Here is an 18,544-nt window from a genome sequence, read left to right on the forward strand (position 1 = left end):
TATCCTTGTTGTACTCAAATGTTTTTGAAACAAGTGGTGAACCAAGTTTACCGTTTCCATTTTGTTCCCTAGCAGGAACAATCTTCTTGCAGATTTCCAAAGTACTATGCTTTGTTATAGGCTGTTAAGCTAGTTCTCTTTTTAGATACTAAATCTTCATGGGAGTCCTTACAGGCGGCTTTGCTCACAGACATACCTAGTCTTGTCTCTAGTGCACAAAACAACTAAGGTAAATGCATAATGTTGCTATAGCAATGATATCATGATATGACATTTTAATATCATGTAAAAATTTATACTACTATTACTGGACAATATGACATGGCACAGCTCTAGTAGGGATACAATAGGTGGACATGGTGGGCGACTGGGTAGTCTCAGAGTCTTAGTCCCAGAATAGTGAGTGTTTGTCTTTTTTTGGAGACAAAGGAGCTCCAACAACTTTTTCCTTTTAGACTGGTCTTGTTGACCAAAGGTTGGTTTTTTTTCTCCATAACTCTAGGTGAACTAAGCAGCAAGTGTAAAAAACTTTAAAAAAAAAAAAAAAAAAAAGGGGTGACAAAACAGCTTTGCAGAAAAAATGAAATAATTTGATCTCAATTGTCTTATCAAGAACAGTATTCTCACGGTTTTCTGATATATCAGTTCAGTGTGTGGTTTCTGAATGTCCCAACTTGTGGTTGCTTTACAGAGAGGAAGCAGACCGATAACAAACCTTGTGGCATCTTTTTGTGTCATACTGGGTTAAAATGTGTAGTGCAATGCATGTATGAAGAATGCTGACGTATCATGCCTGCTGGTTGCAGTGCGTCATACCAGAGTCAAATTATCAGTGTCAAGCAACCTGCCAATTACTGCATCTAGCAAATTGGGACCTTACCAAATAGACAGAGCACACTCTGAAAATGCTTAATATTTCAACAAAATTATAGCTAACATCAGTTCATAACTGCACGTTCATACCACCAGCAGTAGGATGGAGTTTACAAGGATCAAACTTTTGAACTCCCCCCCCCCCCTTTTTTTTTCTTAAAGTTCAACACCTGAAATAAGCAAGATAAGTCACAGCAGCAAAAACTATGGTGGTACTGAAAAGTCTGGCATCATTCTCATCAGTTAAGCCTCAGCCGAAATAACTAAAAACAACTTTTCATAATAACTCTTTAACGGTTGGAAGACTCTGCAAGAAATAGTTCTGTATGGATGCAGACTAATAACATAACCTGTCAATCAGGGCTGCATAGAAATTTACGAGATTTTAAGCAGCAATTCTTCAGGAGTTCACGGGAGGAAAAAGACAATTGAGTAGCGAGATATGAGGTGCTACTGTAATGAGCCAAGCAGGATTTTGGCAAGTGCTGATATAGATTTTTAAGGAGGAAAAACAGCTTTTATATCTCTATAAAGAGCAGTAAATCTACCAGGGCTGCACTGAATGGTGCAAGAGCAATTTTACTTAGTAACTGGGCTATATCTTAAACCCCATTTTAGACACTTCAGCATAAAACAATAGCTTGTACAGTCACTGTGACATGCTGATGCAAAAACTAATGGTTGATGTAATATAGAAAGTATGGACATAAAGGGACAAACAAAATTAAACTGGCACAGCCTATAGTTAGCTCCGATTTACCAAGTTTTCTGGAATTTATGACAGAAGGGTTCAGGTGAACAACATCCTGTGATTACTTAAATAGAAGCTCAACTATCTAATAATTTATTTGTCGTTTTATTCATCTTCTCCTCCACATCGTCTTTTCCTATACTTTTGATATGTACATACTACCTTTTTTTCCCCTTCTGTTTATGCTGGTCTTGGAGGAGCTACCTTGCTTGTATCTTTACCCTGCCCTTTCCTTCCTTTTCAACAGTACTGTGCTTGCAGTGACATTTGCTGTAAATGTTGCATCCTACTGTTCACTGATTCAGACTATTTCGATTCGTCCTTGCCAAAACAAAAGTCTCAGCAGTTCTCAAAGCCTATACCTTCATCTTTTTTGTCATAACGCTTCCTCTTTTTGCTATTACACTCAGTTTAGTTACTGTTTCAGTCTGTGTTTCACACCATGCAACTTTCTGCTCACTCTACATCCTGCCTATGATTTAACTCTTACCATCTCTCAACACAAAAAAAAGTCTCGTCCTCTCCCTCTTTCCCCTTGCCCCATATGTGACTCACTCATTTTCCCAGTATCTAACCCCCTCTATCACACGCTCCCTAAGACTCAGGCCCTTAAAAGGAAGTAACCCTGTACTGCTTATAGCTGCATTGGTGTTAACCCTTTCCCATCACCACAGCCATCAGGTTTGCCAATGCCTCTAATGTCTTTAAGCTCAAACTGACTTCTATTTTTCTTGTGTTTATTACTTCAATCTGTCACAAAATGTGATATTAAAGTAATATTGTCAAAACATTCTCACTAATACAATTTCCTGTATTACCCGTGTTTATGGGAACTTGTGGATAGTTTTTGACCACTAAAAATCAAATGCACTCCATAGTAAACTTGTAGCAAGTAACCAGAAAACCAAAAAAATGTGCCCTGCCATTTCCTAGTTACAGATTCACACAGGGAGCAAAATGTTTTCTTTGTGTCAAGTAGATGGTACATTCTGGCTTTTTAAAATGTACTACTTTCCAAAGTCAACTTGTGGCTGGCTGTAGTTTAACAAACCTGTCGTCTTTTGTTTTTGGTGAGAAAGATAACTCAAAGAGTCATCTATGCAGTGGAAAGCTAAACACATCCCTTAGGAGATGGTTTACTGTGTAACCCAAAAAGCACACAATTCACACAGAAAAAATAAAATTAATTGGCTGCACAGCTTACATGTGAGAGGTGGCTGAAAAGATCGACAATACAGCTAAGAATGTAATGTTTATTTTGATTACTCAGCTATCTGAAATCTGACTTAAGTATATACTCCAAGTTATCACAAAAGTCTCACTAAAATTTCAAAGTTTGTAAGCAGCAGCAGCAATGGCAGCACAGACACAGGCGTACGAAGGCTTTTGCAAATGATATTCAAGCACTAGAGAAAGTGCTTATTTAAGGTCTTTGAAAATCCCCCATGCCCCTGGTAGTGTTAATACTATGCAATTCCCAAGTATTTACACAGGCTAGCAGTTAGTGCAGCGAAAGAAGCACCACTGTGTTACAAACATCATGAGTGTGCTATCTTTTTCAATTACTGGACATCACACAACATCAATGAAAAAAAAACCCCAAATAAAACCAGACAAACTATGCTACATGACACCAAGACTAATCAGCATCAAGTGTAACTTTAATCCAGCAGCAGCTACTTAATGTAATCCTGACCATTCTGAGTAAACTAAGAGTGGTTACTCTTCACTGATGATTGTCTACTGAATAAAATACATATTACTGACTCATAACCTAGTAGTTATGACTTGATTATGGGACTGACCAAGCTAAATGACTACACTGTAGTTTGTTTTCCCAGACTTCTTCTCTCAGGGGGGCAATACACTGTCTCTAATGACCAATATGCTGCCTCCTCCCAAAAAGAAATTCTTAGAAACACCACATTCATGAAGACAGCTAATAGTTACTGGGCATCACTGATGACAGCTTTATGCTGATGTCAAAGCTGATGCACAGTGTAATGCGTACTTGTGCCAGTATCGAGGAATCTGTGCAATCTTGCACAAGAAAAATGATGTTAAAAAAAATGGTTCATATTACAAAAAACAGAGGAAGACCACAGGAACAGTTTAAATTCCTGCGGAAATGGTGCTGAAGGATTCACCTGTGTTTTGGAGGAATTAGGACTAGGAGATTATGAGGTTAACACGATGCTTCTAACACAATTCAGCCAAGTGTGGCTGAGTATTGGCAGTGCTAGCAGCCCAAAACAAACTGCCAGAGACCAGTAACAGCCAAGATATGAACACGAGTATAAATTTCCATTTTAAAAAAAAAAAAAGTATAAAGACCAAAAAAGGTTTGGTTTGTAAGAAGTGTTTAGTATGTTAATGTTAGCAGAATCTGAGATATAACTGACAGTTTGCTGGATTATAAATCTGCACAAGTTGGGCATTATTATCAGTCACCTGTGGAAACTGACACTGCAGAACGTATATGACAGCAATCCCCCTTCTGACTTTATCTGGTACTAAATTTATGAACCTAGCTGGTGTAGTTTTTCTGCAACATTTATCATCTGTAAATAGCAGGAAATAATTTATAGTCCTTAGCTTCAGGCGCTTGTGTCATGACCAACCTCGATTCCCCTTTTGGTGACTCCGATGTCGTGCAGAGAACTCCCAGATTACTGTCCTGCAGTTTTCTGTGCTTTTGCTTTTCCATTTTTTGTGAGCAAGACTTTAGTTGAAAGAGATGAACACAGACCTCTCCTACATTGAGTTTTTCTTCACTCAAATAGCTGTATTAAAGATTGAAATGTTTATGGAATAAAACTTAACAGACCAATGAAGACTGTCTGCGACATGTCAGACTAGAGATTCACCAGTAATGAAAATAATCTGAGCTTTGGCAAGTACATTAACAGGAACTAAGGTTAGTTTGCAGACTACATGCATACAGCAGCAACATCTATCATAACCTTCTAGAAAGTGAGAATGTAGTGCGCATTTATGTACAGGGTGCCATAAATAAATATCCCCAACATAGAGACACAATTTATAATCTTTTTTTGTTGTTGTTGCTTAGTTAAGTTTAGTGTATATAGACACGTTTTCGTAACCGCTTATAGGCCGAAGCATCTTTAATTATGTCACCATGTGAGGTGTACAGGTGCTACACAAACGCATTACAAAGCATCCAATTTAAAATTAAATACCACACATAATTTAGCACAACAACATACCTAGCCATTATGAATACCATTACTTTGATAGATTGATAAAGATCTATGTATCCCATGTCAGAAAAGATCTCAAGGGATGACACATCCTCCATATGACAAAGGCAACCAAAGCAAAAAAACATGAATAGCTATAATGAATCATGTCCCATCTGGCCAATATCAGTATTAGTACCAATATTACTCCTCACACCAGACAGTGGTATTACAGCCACTGACTGGTTACTGCTCAGGATGGTATTTTGTACTCTTATTTATGTACTCTCAGGACCCGAAGGATCTTGCAAATTTGTGCAAGATGTGCACACTTGCAAATGTGAAAATGTGCATTCCCAGGGCACCAATGTCCATACACTGAATTGTAAAGGCTACTTTGGGGGTACAAAGAAGATCTATATAATATTAGGGAGTTGGTGTTATTGCTGTGGCTAACTGATGTAAGATTACTTGTACCCATGATAATGCTGCATGCATTTATTTTAATCTGCAGGGTGACAAAAAATGTCATTAACGCCCAAGTAAAAACACACTATTTCACCTTCAACAGTACTGTGTGGTGGTACAACTATGAACTGCAGAACAGTCAGCCTGCACAGCCTAGAGCGTAACACATTCTGATCAAAGCACTGAAGTATAACATAAACAAGGCCAATGTGGTTTCCCATTACATGACCATTTACAGTCACAAAAGAGGGTCAAAATTCCAAATTCTCAAGCTTATGTTTACAGTTAAATGTCAAATGGTAGTGAATTTAATTACCTAACTCATGGGTACCACTTGTTATGCCACTGAAGCAGCCAAGCGTGTTTGACCTGGTACTTCAGTCAAGTCAACAAATCCAACCCAGTATAAAAAATTAGATTGTGTTACTATGGAAATAAAGGAAGTTTATTAGATTTAAAATGATAAATATACAACAAACAGCAAAAGCAAACAAGTGACAGGTTGCATTCATCCTCCTTTTGTTTTTAAATGACTCTTATTTTCTTTGATTCTCACTTGCAGCTTCAATTCTTACTGACTGCCAATGAACAGAGCAGCTACTCTTAAGAAGAAAAACAGTAACAGGGTTACACAAACCCAAATTATCAGAAGTGCAACGCAAGGACAGGGATATGAAAGTCGGTCATATCAAGGCTATGCAAATATATTGATACAGATACTTGTTACAGAAGGGAGGGCTGTGAACTACCAGTGACCTCCCAACTTTCTTTATCTGATTCACAATTATGTGAGACCGCTCCCTTTCACTGTCATGTCCAGCAGCAATTGGCTGAGAGTATTTTCAAGGACAGTGGTTTCTATGGTAACAATAGCTGAAACAGTGTAGAGCGCCATGTTGAAGGCAATCTACATGTCTTGAAGCAAACCATTTCATTTTTATTTTAAAGGTAGTTATTTAGACTCCCTATTGTCAGGTAAGTGGTGAAAACTACTGGTGGGTTTTGGGATTCACCATTTGTCATTATCAACTGTTAGTGAAAGTAATTTGTTTTATTTGCTATGTACAGTCCATTCACATGTTTTTTTTCCCAAGCAACCTGCCATTTCCTCCTACAAGGTGGTTGGTTGGTGGTTTCAATCATGTTTGTCTGTAAATTAATAAAACATCCCAAAATCTTGGGAAAGAAAAACAAAAAACAAAACTTGCTGTCTAAGCAGATCTACTCCTTAGACAGTAGATCTGTAGCTCCAAGGTAAATGAGTAAAGAACCAGCAAGTGTTACAAGTTGCTACTGTTATAGCTGTTCAGCATAGCTGTTTATCTGTCCACTTACATTAACTAATTATGCTTGCCTAAATCAATGAACAGTATATGTTAATGTTTAAACCTTGTGAGAAACGCCAGTCTGTGTGTTTCTCTCTCAACAGGGCTACACATTATTCAATATGGAGGGTGGATAGCCTCTTCTGCTGCCTAGCAGTGACGCCAAAGGTGGATGATAAGATCGATAGACTATGGAGCAAATTGTCCAACCCTGCAGACTATTTTACTTCTTTTATTACTGTGCTAGTAAGTATTTTAATTCCAGATGTTGCATTCATAAATGATCTATAACGGGCTTACGTCTTGTTTTAAAATGAACACTGGAAGTCCAGAAGGAATAGCTCTAGTATTGATGTAGACTACCACCATTCCCTACAACGTTTGTCACGTCATGTAATCCTTCCCCTCCATTTCAAAAATCACCAATGACTTCTGCCTAACACAAAACACACACAAAAAAAAGAAAAAAAAATGGCTAATTTCTTATGTAACATATTACATGTTATTAAATGTTATTTGATGAGTTAAGAAAACAAAAACCATGCAAGGTTAATTTCTACCTCCTCAGCAGCACTTGGAGGCCTGATTGTGCTACTTATTATTTAGAGTGATTATAACAAATCTCCTTTAACCTCCTAAGACCCATTTTTAATTTCTCTTTGCTATTTGGGCTGATTGTTTTTACATTCATCAGGTCCCAAAGAATTACGTGTTTGTTTTTTTACCTGATTTTTGTTACTTCTGAACAGTATTTACATTCTGTCAGCTAAAGAGGCTAAAAGAGTAGAAAAAGTCAAACTTTAAAGATATTTGGCTGATATTAACCACTGCTTCCTTGCTCATTCAGTCTCCTCTTCTCATTCATGTTTTCCTTCTTTCTCAATACCTCGGCTCCTTGTTAATTCTCTTACTTACTGTGCCAAAGATGGTTCTGCTAAACCGCCCTAATAACCTCTCTCTCTCTAAGCCATGTCACCTAATGAGATTGGGCAAGTACATCAAGACAAACACACGCAGGCCAAGGGAGACAGGAGATCGTGAAAATGACACAGTAGGTTCCAGTGGAAACAGAACAGCAGGCTGACAGACCGATTGGGAGAACAAAGGGAGGACATGACTGTTGACATAAAATTCAAATTCAAATGTTTAAAGAGTGTATATATCAGTTTCAACATGATGATGTCATCTTTGTCCTATTTTCAATTAAAATATGGGATTTGCATGATTTGCAAAATATGAATCATAAATTTCCTTTTACACAATGTCCGCACAATGTGTTAGCCATGTGTTCTGTCATGGCTAAACAGGTAAACAGCCTGCCAATGGAGGACATTACATACTAAGTTATTATGATTTCTATGATGAACATATTTTTGGTAGAAATTATTAAAAAAATAAATTGATAACCGACCAGGTTTCAGGTTCGTCAGTTCATTCTTATCTCACATCGCTAGGTTGTGAAACAGATAAAACAACAACTGTTGGTCACAGGCTTATCTGAGTTTACAGCCACTGCATTGAACAGGCAGATATTTGGACTTTATGCTAAATGAACTATTCGAAATGTGTATATACATACTCAGACAACAAATTTTCCCTTCGGCATTTACCTTTGAACCCTATGTGAACACAAGTTTCCTCTACACCAGGGGTGTCAATCATAAGGCCTAGGGGCCAGAATCAGCCTGGTAAAAACTCTAATCCGGCCCACTGGAAGGCTTAGGGAAATGGCTATTCATACTTCAAAAGTAATTACGTAAGAGATAAAGAATTAAATGACAGAAAAGTTCCTGTTTTATCACCATTCACTATAGACATTTCTGTTCAGGCCTATAGTGGATTTTTATTTTTTATTTTTAATGGAGGACATTTTTTGTGCAATAACAAAACTTTTTGTAATTACAGGAGTCTGGGCAATGGGCTACCAGGATGTTTTTTTTTCTGTAATTTTACATATTTAATTTGTGCTGACAGCTTTCTTCCATTTGCTGCATCAGCATTTCTTTACCATGTAGAAAATCTGAGATGTACTGTTGCACTTTTTTCTTATATAAAGATATTTCAGGGATTAAATATGTAGTTAAACTTCCATCCATTGTCAGGACTTTCACTGATTCAGTCCACTTAAAGCTGAAGTGATGTAAAATGAGTTTGACAACCCTGCTCTGTACTTTATGCGCTATATTTTCCATTTATAGATGTTTTCTATATGAATACATGAGAGCAACATGAGCTATGAGAGAATTATCAACAATGGCTGCCCCATGAAAAGGAAAAGCACTTGTTCACACAGGAAGTATGTTTGCAGACAATTCAACAGTGGCTAAGAGTGCTCAAAAATGAGAAAACAATATAAGATCTATAGATCTGATACATTTGTGAGGATACATCTTCATGAATCAGTTAGAGTGCCATGAAAATGTGTGAAAAAAAATGAAAAGAAAAAAAAAAAAAGCATTGGTTTACTTCTTAGTAAGGACCGGGATTCCCAAATTACAGCCTGGAGCTATGGCCCTCTGAGACAAATGTGGCGCCAGTAACAACCCTAAACGCTGGAGGAATGATTCCCACATCCTTTAGTTGTATTTGTTTCTTTTTATAATTTCTATTCAGGTCTTTGTCATCCTCCTTAACTTTGTTCCTATCCCATGCCCTCATCTGTTCACTCCCCTCTGTAGTTCCCCCCGCTTCTCTCCCAAGAGAAACATCAATAAACGGGCATGTTTCTGATACCTAGAATATTGGTTTAGTGTTAGTTTTATTGCCTTTATTTGGCCAGTGAATTGAAATTAAAACTCTCTTTCTTTGTGGATCGTCCAAATTGGGGGGAAAAAGTAAAAACTGGTTAAAACATTTTCTACAAAAATAAATAAATAAATAAAAAAAATTAAAAACATACATGCTTCTCAGTTCTTTTACTTCCTGCTCTCCTTCTTACTTTAATTTGCACATCTTCATATAACTATAGTAAGATAAATACAGCATATTTTGTTAGAACACTGGGGTATACTAAATAACTTTGAGCCTTTAACTTTTTCAATAAAGACTACAGTTTTATTTTTCAAGAAAGAGTGAAACTAAACTATCATTTCCACTGATGGGAAGTCTGGCTTATACCACATTATCTATTGCACATGGCAATCAAAGGTGAGACGTAACACATAATGAACTGTGAATTCACAAAACATCACACACCTTCTTCTAATGCACCAAACAGATCAACACGATGACATGACAGCAGTCTGCACTGGTCAACCTGACCCTTCTGCACGACTGGGACAGAAACATCCGTCTCCCAAATGGCTTCGAGCCTGGATTTAATGTACACCAAGAAGGCTGGCATCATACTCAGATCTGTTGTCCAGAAGTATGTAATCTAGATGCCTCTGATGGCAGTAATAAATCTACATAGATGTGTCACTGAAGGCTTTAAATGGACTGGTGAGGCAGGGTTCAGACAGCATTATGATTCCGAAGAATAGTGTGCTGGAGCCACGGGATGCATATGAACTTCAAACAGGTGCAGCAGAAGATAACATGCAATCTCTCACTTTAAGCCAGTCATCCCTCACCACTTCCTCATTTTGCTGCAGGGACTAAGATGGCTAGAGGATAGAGAACAAGGAAGTACAAAGGTTCAAATGATGTCTACAAGCAAATGCATGCAAGCCAAGTTGTATCATAGCCTGCTGTACCAATAACTGATCTTAAGTGTTTTGTAATGGCTTTACGCCTTTTTCTTGTTAATTGTTTCTTAATCAAAAGTCATACTAACACATTTGTACTATTCTGTACTAGTCCAAATGACACAAAAGGGGATCCTAGTGATAAACACATGCGCTCCATTCAAGTCTTATTGTCAGACATAAAAATGTCCATATGGAGACAATACCTTATATGGAAAATGGAGATTACGATAGCTACATAAATGTCTCCTGGAATCTCATTTCCACATGAAGTGTTTGAGACTTGAAGAGTTGCTAAAGAACTAACACTATAGCCATCTCTAGCTATTGTAGTTTATTGTTATTTTAAAAAGATATAGATCCAGAAAATGATGTAAAGACAAATACTTCAAAAAGCCATATACAGAAATATACAAACAGGACAAGAGAATTAAGAAAATTTGAATAAAAAAAAAAAAAAAAAAAAAAAAAATTGTGAACCCTACAAAGAGATGTGAAGAAACAGGCTCATGAAAGGTAGAAAGATAAGACTACAAAGACATTTAATGAAAGAGACACCAAGATAAGAAAAGCTGATAACAAATTTTAAGCAGGAAAAAAAAAAAAAAAAAAAAAAAAAACTAGACACACACACACACACACACACACACACACACACACACACAAATCAAAGGATTGACACAACAAAGACACAAATCTAGAGTTTTACAGTCTGATCAACAGGCAGACAAAAACTACATACATGCATACTATTCCCCAGGCGCAAAAAAGGAAAAGAAAATGCAGAGTGCATGTAAGAGATCAATTTTATGACCTTAGCAATGTTTACAGACTCCACCTCCCATTAGACTAGAATGCTTTAACCACGAATCAATTAGCAGCGACACAAAGTTATTTAGCATAAGCAAAACGGTTAAATTACTAGTTAAGTTATAATATATGATACAATACTTTAAAAAATTATTTAATGCTATTTCTCAGCTTTACATACATAAACTTGTTATTGACAGCAGCACAAAAAGTGGCCTTAAAAGTTAGGTGCTCAGTTAAAGATGTATTTGACCATAAACTTGGCAAATTCCAGTTGGTCATACTTCACATACCTTTAATAACATCTCTTCAACAAAATTTCTTCTTCTATAAAATTATTACTAGCGTACAGATGACTAAGACCATAAAATAGGATGTGTGGATAGTAACACACAATGGTGGATGTTTATATCATGAATTTGGAACATCAAATCCTCTGCTATGTACTCTACACGGCATTTAAAATAGATGGATAATGATCTCTGGTATTAATGATTAGTCAATCCAGGCAATTTTTAGCTTATTTTCCAATTAATGCAGAAAATTAATATCATCATTATTAGATTTATATTCGGTGTAATCTGCCTCACTACACTTTCATGTCAAGATGTCTTCATGTAACCAGTCATGCTTGCAGTTCTGCAGTCTTTGAAAGTAATGTGCATGCTGGGAAAAGCTATATCAATCAATCAAAATGAGAGAATATAGAAATAGGGTTTATCCTGTCCGTTGGTTTGATATTAAATCAGAGCCTATTGTAATTGCGTCTGCTGACGCACAACTTTAACACTACTCCTCAATTTCTTGTTTAAAGTGAAATTGTCACACTGAAACTGCTGTGTGGGAAGGGCATTGAGAAGAGCTAAGGTGAGACAGACCCAGGCAGATTTTATAACTTAATAACTGCTAATATCACGTATTGTCACCAACTGGGATAAGCAAAATTTTTCATAGTTGTATCTGAAGACTTTTCAGCTAGCACAGCCTACTCTTTCTTCTTCTTAATGCCAGCAGTGCAGTATTACTCCCCTCTGAATATCCTTTTGCCAGCACTCCGTTATCTTACAGCTGGTTTAGTTTGTGTGTTTGGGCTGCCGACTTTAGATTCAGTCAGGTTCAGTCTATGGAGGTAGCCAATCCTATGGGGCCACACAAACACCATGTTGGTCATTTGATAATTACTCGCCCTGAACATTAACAAAAACACTGTTTTCATCTGAACAGAAGGCAGAGAAAAAAGCAATTTTAAAAACTTGTCTTTTTTTGCATATGGTAAAAATAAGACAAGAGGAAGACAGCTACTGCATTAGTGAACTGTCAGCCAGACTGAGTAGTATGAGCTGTCTGGGGGCTTTTCCACTTAACACCATCAGACTGCCAGTCGAACTGGTCTCCATACTAGGCTGGATGAGATTTGTCTGCAGGCTAAAAGCACCCTGGACATACACTGCTGTCTACTAATCAGGTCACTTGTTGCACAACACTAAACTGAGACCAGTCACAAGCATGCACACCTACAGATATAAAATTGTGCACACTCACAGTGACAAGAGTCATTTCAGTGTATATGCGCTCCCTATTCCACTAATCACTGTTACCACTGTGCACAGACACATAAAGCTCCTAGACGAAAATGAAAACTGACATCTCAGCTCGTCTTACTGAACCAATTATTAGTGTCTTTAGAGACAAAGCAGTCTGTACTTTCATCCCAAATAAGTGAAACTAAAGCACAAAGCAAATTTAAGGGGGGAAAATGGTCCAGTAGCAAATGTATGAATTAAAGAGGGATAGGAAAAAATGAAAACAGTAGCAGGATCACAATTTACATCAAAGAAAGCTATAGGAGTCTGTTTTCTCTTTTAGAAACAGTTTGTTCTGACAATCATGTTATGAGTTAATTTTATCTACTAAAAAAAAAAGAAAAAAAAAAGGAGCCAAATCATCACTGCTTAAGAGACATTAAGGAAAAATATGGAGGGACATAGAGGGAGAAAGGCAGAACACTATGGGAGCAAAGGAAGAGACTGGGGGAGCAGGGTGTAAACAACACTGAGATGGTGGTGACAGAGCAAGGGTGGAGACAGAAAGAGGTCACCGGCAGAATTTCATCACATTGTGTGCGGCCATACTCTGAGCTAAATTACGCCGAGCCTTTGACACAAACCAAACATGCAAGAAACACATTTTATCTACTCCACACAGAAACAAACTGTGGTCTGCATTGACAGACACATCCACACATTTGTCGACTCATATGCCAAACTCGGACTGATAAATTTTTTGCTCTGATGAAGCTTTCGGATTTGGCCAGATGATGAATTTTGGGACTGGGGGACTCTTGTGGCCATGCGAAACTAGAACACAACCACATCTTCAATGCAAATCTACGAGTGCATGATAGTGTTTTTCTATCATGTTGGACAGATATGATGGAAACTAAAACATGCGCTACTTGCAACTAGGGCTGCCACGATTAGTCGACTAGTCACGATTACGTCGACTATTAAAATCGTCGACGACTAATTTAATAGTCGACGCGTCGTTTGAAGCTTTGTAAGATCCCAAAAGACGCAGGAATAAGTAGTAGTATTTAAGAGTGTAATAACGGACTGAAACAGAAGATGGCAGCACTGCATGTACAAGGATGCCAGCTGCCGTTAAACCCCGAAGAAGAAGAAACTGTGTTCCAGAATTCATAGCGCGGCCCAGCGCAGTTGTCAACAATGGCGGCAGCTAGTTAGTTTTAATATTACAATTATTATTCTTTCTGGGTCACAAAATAAACGTTTAACATATTTTCAGGTGTACATTTTACGTCCAATGGATGCATGATCTGATTAGTCGACTAATCGCAAAAATAATCGGTGACTAGTCGACTATCAAAATAATCGTTTGTGGCAGCCCTACTTGCAACACGAAGTCTACAAAAATATATTTTTCCATTTACCGGTGTTTCAACTAGCTTTATTGTTTCCTGTACATTTTCTTTGATAGAAGAACTTAAATGCATAAAGGCCTAACAGTATTTACCCTTAACAGGGCAAACACACTTTAACTCAAAACATTTACTCTAGGTTTAATCACATCAAAACAAAACTGATGACACACTGTCACATTTAATTTGCACCTAAATAAAACAGCAAATGAGTTTGAGATCTGAAACCTTTTATTGCACTTTATTAAATTTTTGTAAGGCCCTCAAACCTATTATTTAATGTGTTCAATTTTGATGACATTTAAAGACTGGCGGACACCCTTCTTAGAAAGTTGTCTATGTATCATAGAAAAATTTCTAAGAGACCTTATCTCTTAATCTAATGGCATGTTTAACAGCAACAGAAGATTTGCAGTCCGAAATGGATACCAACCATCTGGGAAAATTTGCACTTACTGTTGCAAGAGAGCTGCTGCGATGAAAAGGAAACACTGATGACGTTATGACTCCTCTCAAGATATCTGTTTTCAAAATACCAGTGCTTATAAATAATCAAAACAACACACTGAGGTAGAATTTTGAAAATATGGACCGATGCTTTTAAGGAAGGAAAAAAAAAAACTTTAAAGTGATACAGTTAAATCATTACTAGACAAAACTGGCTAAGAGCTATTAATCTATGGAAAATCTGCACTCTGAAGAGAACAATCTAAGCTGACATTCTGTTATGAATCCATGCAGCACCACCATCTAGCTACAAAGCATTTCTATAAAGTTTTGTGCAGCTTAGAATAATTACATAAACCCATTCTCTTCTCCTCCCTCAATTATTTTTTAATACAGCCTCTGCTTTTTCCCTGCTGTCTTTCTTATAAAAAACACTTTTAATTAGTTTCTATTATCATCTCTAGGAGTCATCTGTCCCTCCATCCATCTTTGACTAAAAAGCCTTGCTTGTTTCAGTCACAGAGACATCCATTCATCCCCTCCTGTTTCTCTTAGTGAACAAGCACTGCTAAACTGACAGTAGAGGAGGCAAGGAGAGGAAAACCACATATACAAATTAGAAAGATGCCCTTGTGTTGCACCCTTTTTCTTCATAAATACTGCCAGTCCCTTTATCCTCTGATTATCATTGTATTTCTGAAAACTGAGTAAAATGGACGCATTTGTTCTGGATTCAGCTACTAACCATTAAAGGTAAGTATGATGCAATCCTAATATTCACAGAAGTGAATTTTACTCCTGCCAAATACAAATCTTAAATTCACTACCAGAAACCCACAGTTTGGTGTCCATGTCAGCCGTTTGGCAAAAAGAAAGAAGATTATAAAAATTTCAATAAATAACTTCTTAAAAGCTCAGCCTCAATATAAAAAGGGTTACTTAAAAACCTGAATATCACCAAAATATGATGGATGTATAACTATATCCCCTATTTGTAACCAGCTTGGACCTGTGTGGTGAGCCCCAAGTGGATTCAGGCAGCAGGAGTTACAGAAACAAGACAAGTAAATTACCGCAAGACGTCATGTTTTTAGGGATACGGTGTACCATCCATGGAAATACACAAGCAGCTATCTAGTTCATTTACATGTTAGGCCTTTAGCCAACACACTCACTCAATGATTTCCTTCAGAGCAAAAGAAAGGTTAAGAGCACACTGGTGAGTCATCGTAAATGTAAGTAGCCTATTAAAACAATAGAATTAAAGTCTAAAGATTATCCAGATACCACAGATTCATGAAAAATCAAGCAAAAAAACAAAATCAGCTAAACAATATTTATATTACACTGAGCAGCTCAATACTATTTCAGCTCAATACTAATTTCACAACACCCATACTTTATAAAGACGATAGCAACTCAAAATAACTTACTTGCCAACTCAGCAGTAATACAGTTTAATCACTTGTGCTCTAAATGTGAGAAAAATTTCTCCTAGTCTTGAGCAGAAGGCATGCAAGAGTTGACATGCAGCAAGTATCAAATTCACCAAAATGCCCCAAATAACCGATCATAATTTAAGTAAGTAGAAGTATGACATTTGTATTTTATCAGCATAGTAGTTATGCAGACGGTCCCCTTTATAGCTAACCGAACCAGGTTTGTATTTCTTACCTAAAAAAAATAACTGACGTTCTTGGTTTGTGGATTAAAAATGCTATTTTGGTGTCTTCAGTACTCAAGCAACTGTCTTAGAGCATGTGCTAGTGAACTAACTGAATTAGATCACTCTTTATACCTATAGGCTGCAGCAGTGGTCAGGCAAGAGCACATGATACCCTTCATTATGCAAGCCTGTGTTATTACCATCAGAAATTAATGTTCCCCTGGGGGAAGTATACACAAGCCTGCTGGATAATCTAATGTCATGGAAGTCATGTGTGTGAACTCCAGAATCCAGATTTCTCCCTGGAGCACAACTGTTGCAGCTCCCTTTCCTTTATTATCCCCTAGAATGAGGTGTGATTGCTAATCACAGTGTACTTGGACACATTTTTTTATGTCGTCACCAGGCTGGAATTTGAACGGGTGTGAAATGATGCCAGAACACAACTGCTTACTTTCACAAGTATGCAAAAAGACTCACTGAAACTCAGATACATCTGGTGCGTGTACACCAAAGCGCGCACACGCGCGCGCACACACACACACACACACACACACACACACACACACACACACACAAACACACACACAAACAACTCTCTCAGCTGAAGTCACAGCTGTTTTACAGCGGGCAGAACCCATTTTGTATTAGCAGAAAAAGAAACCATAATCCCTGTTCACCATGAACCAGCTTGTACCAATCTACAAGGCTAGCCAACATTGCTTTCAGCAGAGATTAAAACTGTATATTTGGCATAATTGTTAAACCACAAAACTAAATTAGAAGCTCAAAAAAAGGAACACTAACAACATAGATCTCATGAAGCCCAAAATTCACTTTAGTGCTCTGGTACCTGCCGGTGATTTGACAAAAGCTGCGCAGCCAGCTAGGTTGCAGTATTTGGATTCCAATTACTATTTACAAACGAAAAAGGGGCTTCAGTTTTTATCTCCACATAGTTTCACATATATGCATGATAGTTTACAGATGATGCCAGTGAACATACTGGTGTGATCTAGGTCACATTGCTCTGAGGAGCACAGAGGACAGCTGAGTTTGGGAGCAGCTTACATCAAATGCCAGTGTGCCAAACACAAGGGATGGATGCAAAAGAGGCCCAGTATCACTATTGAGGTACAATTTAGAGTTATATATACACACACACATTTACTGCTCTGAGAAAACAACATGCCGATTTTGTTATTACAACATTATATGTCGTTACAGGACAGCTTTACCTTGTTACCTTTCGCATCTTGGGCTATTTCAGTTTTCTGGAAGTATAAATTTAATTTAAGAATATGTTAAAGAGCAAATTGAATCTATATTTAACAAAGACGGATCTTTCAGATCCTTAGACACACATACATAATAAATTATTTCAGATCCTGAAAGTCAGATGATGAGAATGTAGTAGACCCAGATTAGATCATGTCTGCTTTGCCAAGCTGTCTGCTCAGTGGGATTTTCTGAGAGCAAGTGCATGTATGAAAATATGGCAGATGTAACACGCTAAAGAATCTCCCAAGAAGATGGATAAATTCTGACCATATCAGTAACAAGTCTTTGGGCCTCACCTTCACTTGCTCTTTCCCTAACAAAATCAAACACAATCACTCACTGTGTCCCATTTCACTCACACAAGCACCTGCACCACAACAGCTGACAATCTCAACAACAAAATGATCAACCTACGTTCAAAGTCGGAGTCATCATCTTCATCATCCTCTCCATTGGACTCTGTTTGCATCGGTTCGCCGTCAAACATCACTCCTTTTCCCGTCTTGCCGCCTGTGCTGGCCCCATCCTGACTTCTGGTGTCCCGTAAACGGGTAAAGTATTGTACGGCAAAATCCACCAGGTCTGACGGCCTTTGTCGGAGCACCTCCACAGTGTAGCCCTGCAGCAGTTCTGTCAACCCAACCGGTATCTCAATACTCATGGCTGTGCGTAGCTTGATGTACTATCTATCTAGAAAAGGAGAGAATATTTGTCACAACTGATCTTGGTACAGAATCATACTTGTGTTTAAGTGCAGGGCTGTGCTGTTGTTGAGAGTTGCCTAATTGCTGATTTATACAGTTGTGGCTTACTATAGACTACTGTGAACGTGTATGACTTGTGAATGCTAAGTGACTGATGAAACCTATGCAAATGAGAAAACTGATTAATTGAGTAGTTTGACAACTACAGTCATTTATAACCAAAATAGTGTAATGTCATATGAACTCTGTATGACATTGACAAGTTTATCTATGGTTCAGCTCAGGAACACCCAGTTCCCACAGCTGCACGTAATAGATATGAGCCTTGTGTTTTGTAACGGGGCGATACAAGCTGGGTTTCACTAATATTCAGGTTTCGTGTCGTCAGAAGCTGA

At 37.7% G+C, this 18,544-nt stretch overlaps 1 protein-coding gene and 2 long non-coding RNA genes across 4 annotated transcripts in view; 2 read left to right on the plus strand and 1 right to left on the minus strand.

Moving 5' to 3' along the window:
* Positions 1-18,544, minus strand: part of prkar2aa (protein kinase, cAMP-dependent, regulatory, type II, alpha A) — a 43,572-nt gene that overhangs the window by 23,957 nt on the left and 1,071 nt on the right. Inside the window, exon 2 of one of the 2 annotated variants that reach the window (XM_005478353.4) lies at positions 17,860-18,131. In XM_005478353.4, coding sequence (XP_005478410.1) covers positions 17,860-18,106 — 247 coding nt within the window. In that variant the 5' untranslated portion in view covers positions 18,107-18,131. Of the gene's footprint in view, positions 1-17,859; positions 18,136-18,544 lie in introns of both variants that reach the window. The other variant, XM_005478352.4, reaches the window with a different exon arrangement.
* LOC102076884 (uncharacterized) lies at positions 562-10,907 on the plus strand. Its single transcript, XR_270276.4, has 3 exons — positions 562-6,267; positions 6,722-6,863; positions 7,585-10,907. It is a non-coding gene; the product is annotated as an uncharacterized LOC102076884 (long non-coding RNA).
* Positions 14,035-18,105, plus strand: LOC112843316 (uncharacterized). The gene is made up of 2 exons (XR_003215600.1): positions 14,035-17,298; positions 17,810-18,105. It is a non-coding gene; the product is annotated as an uncharacterized LOC112843316 (long non-coding RNA).

This window comes from Oreochromis niloticus, linkage group LG20 (genome assembly GCF_001858045.2).
Source record: "Oreochromis niloticus isolate F11D_XX linkage group LG20, O_niloticus_UMD_NMBU, whole genome shotgun sequence".
In the NCBI taxonomy this organism is placed as follows: Eukaryota; Metazoa; Chordata; class Actinopteri; order Cichliformes; family Cichlidae; genus Oreochromis; species Oreochromis niloticus.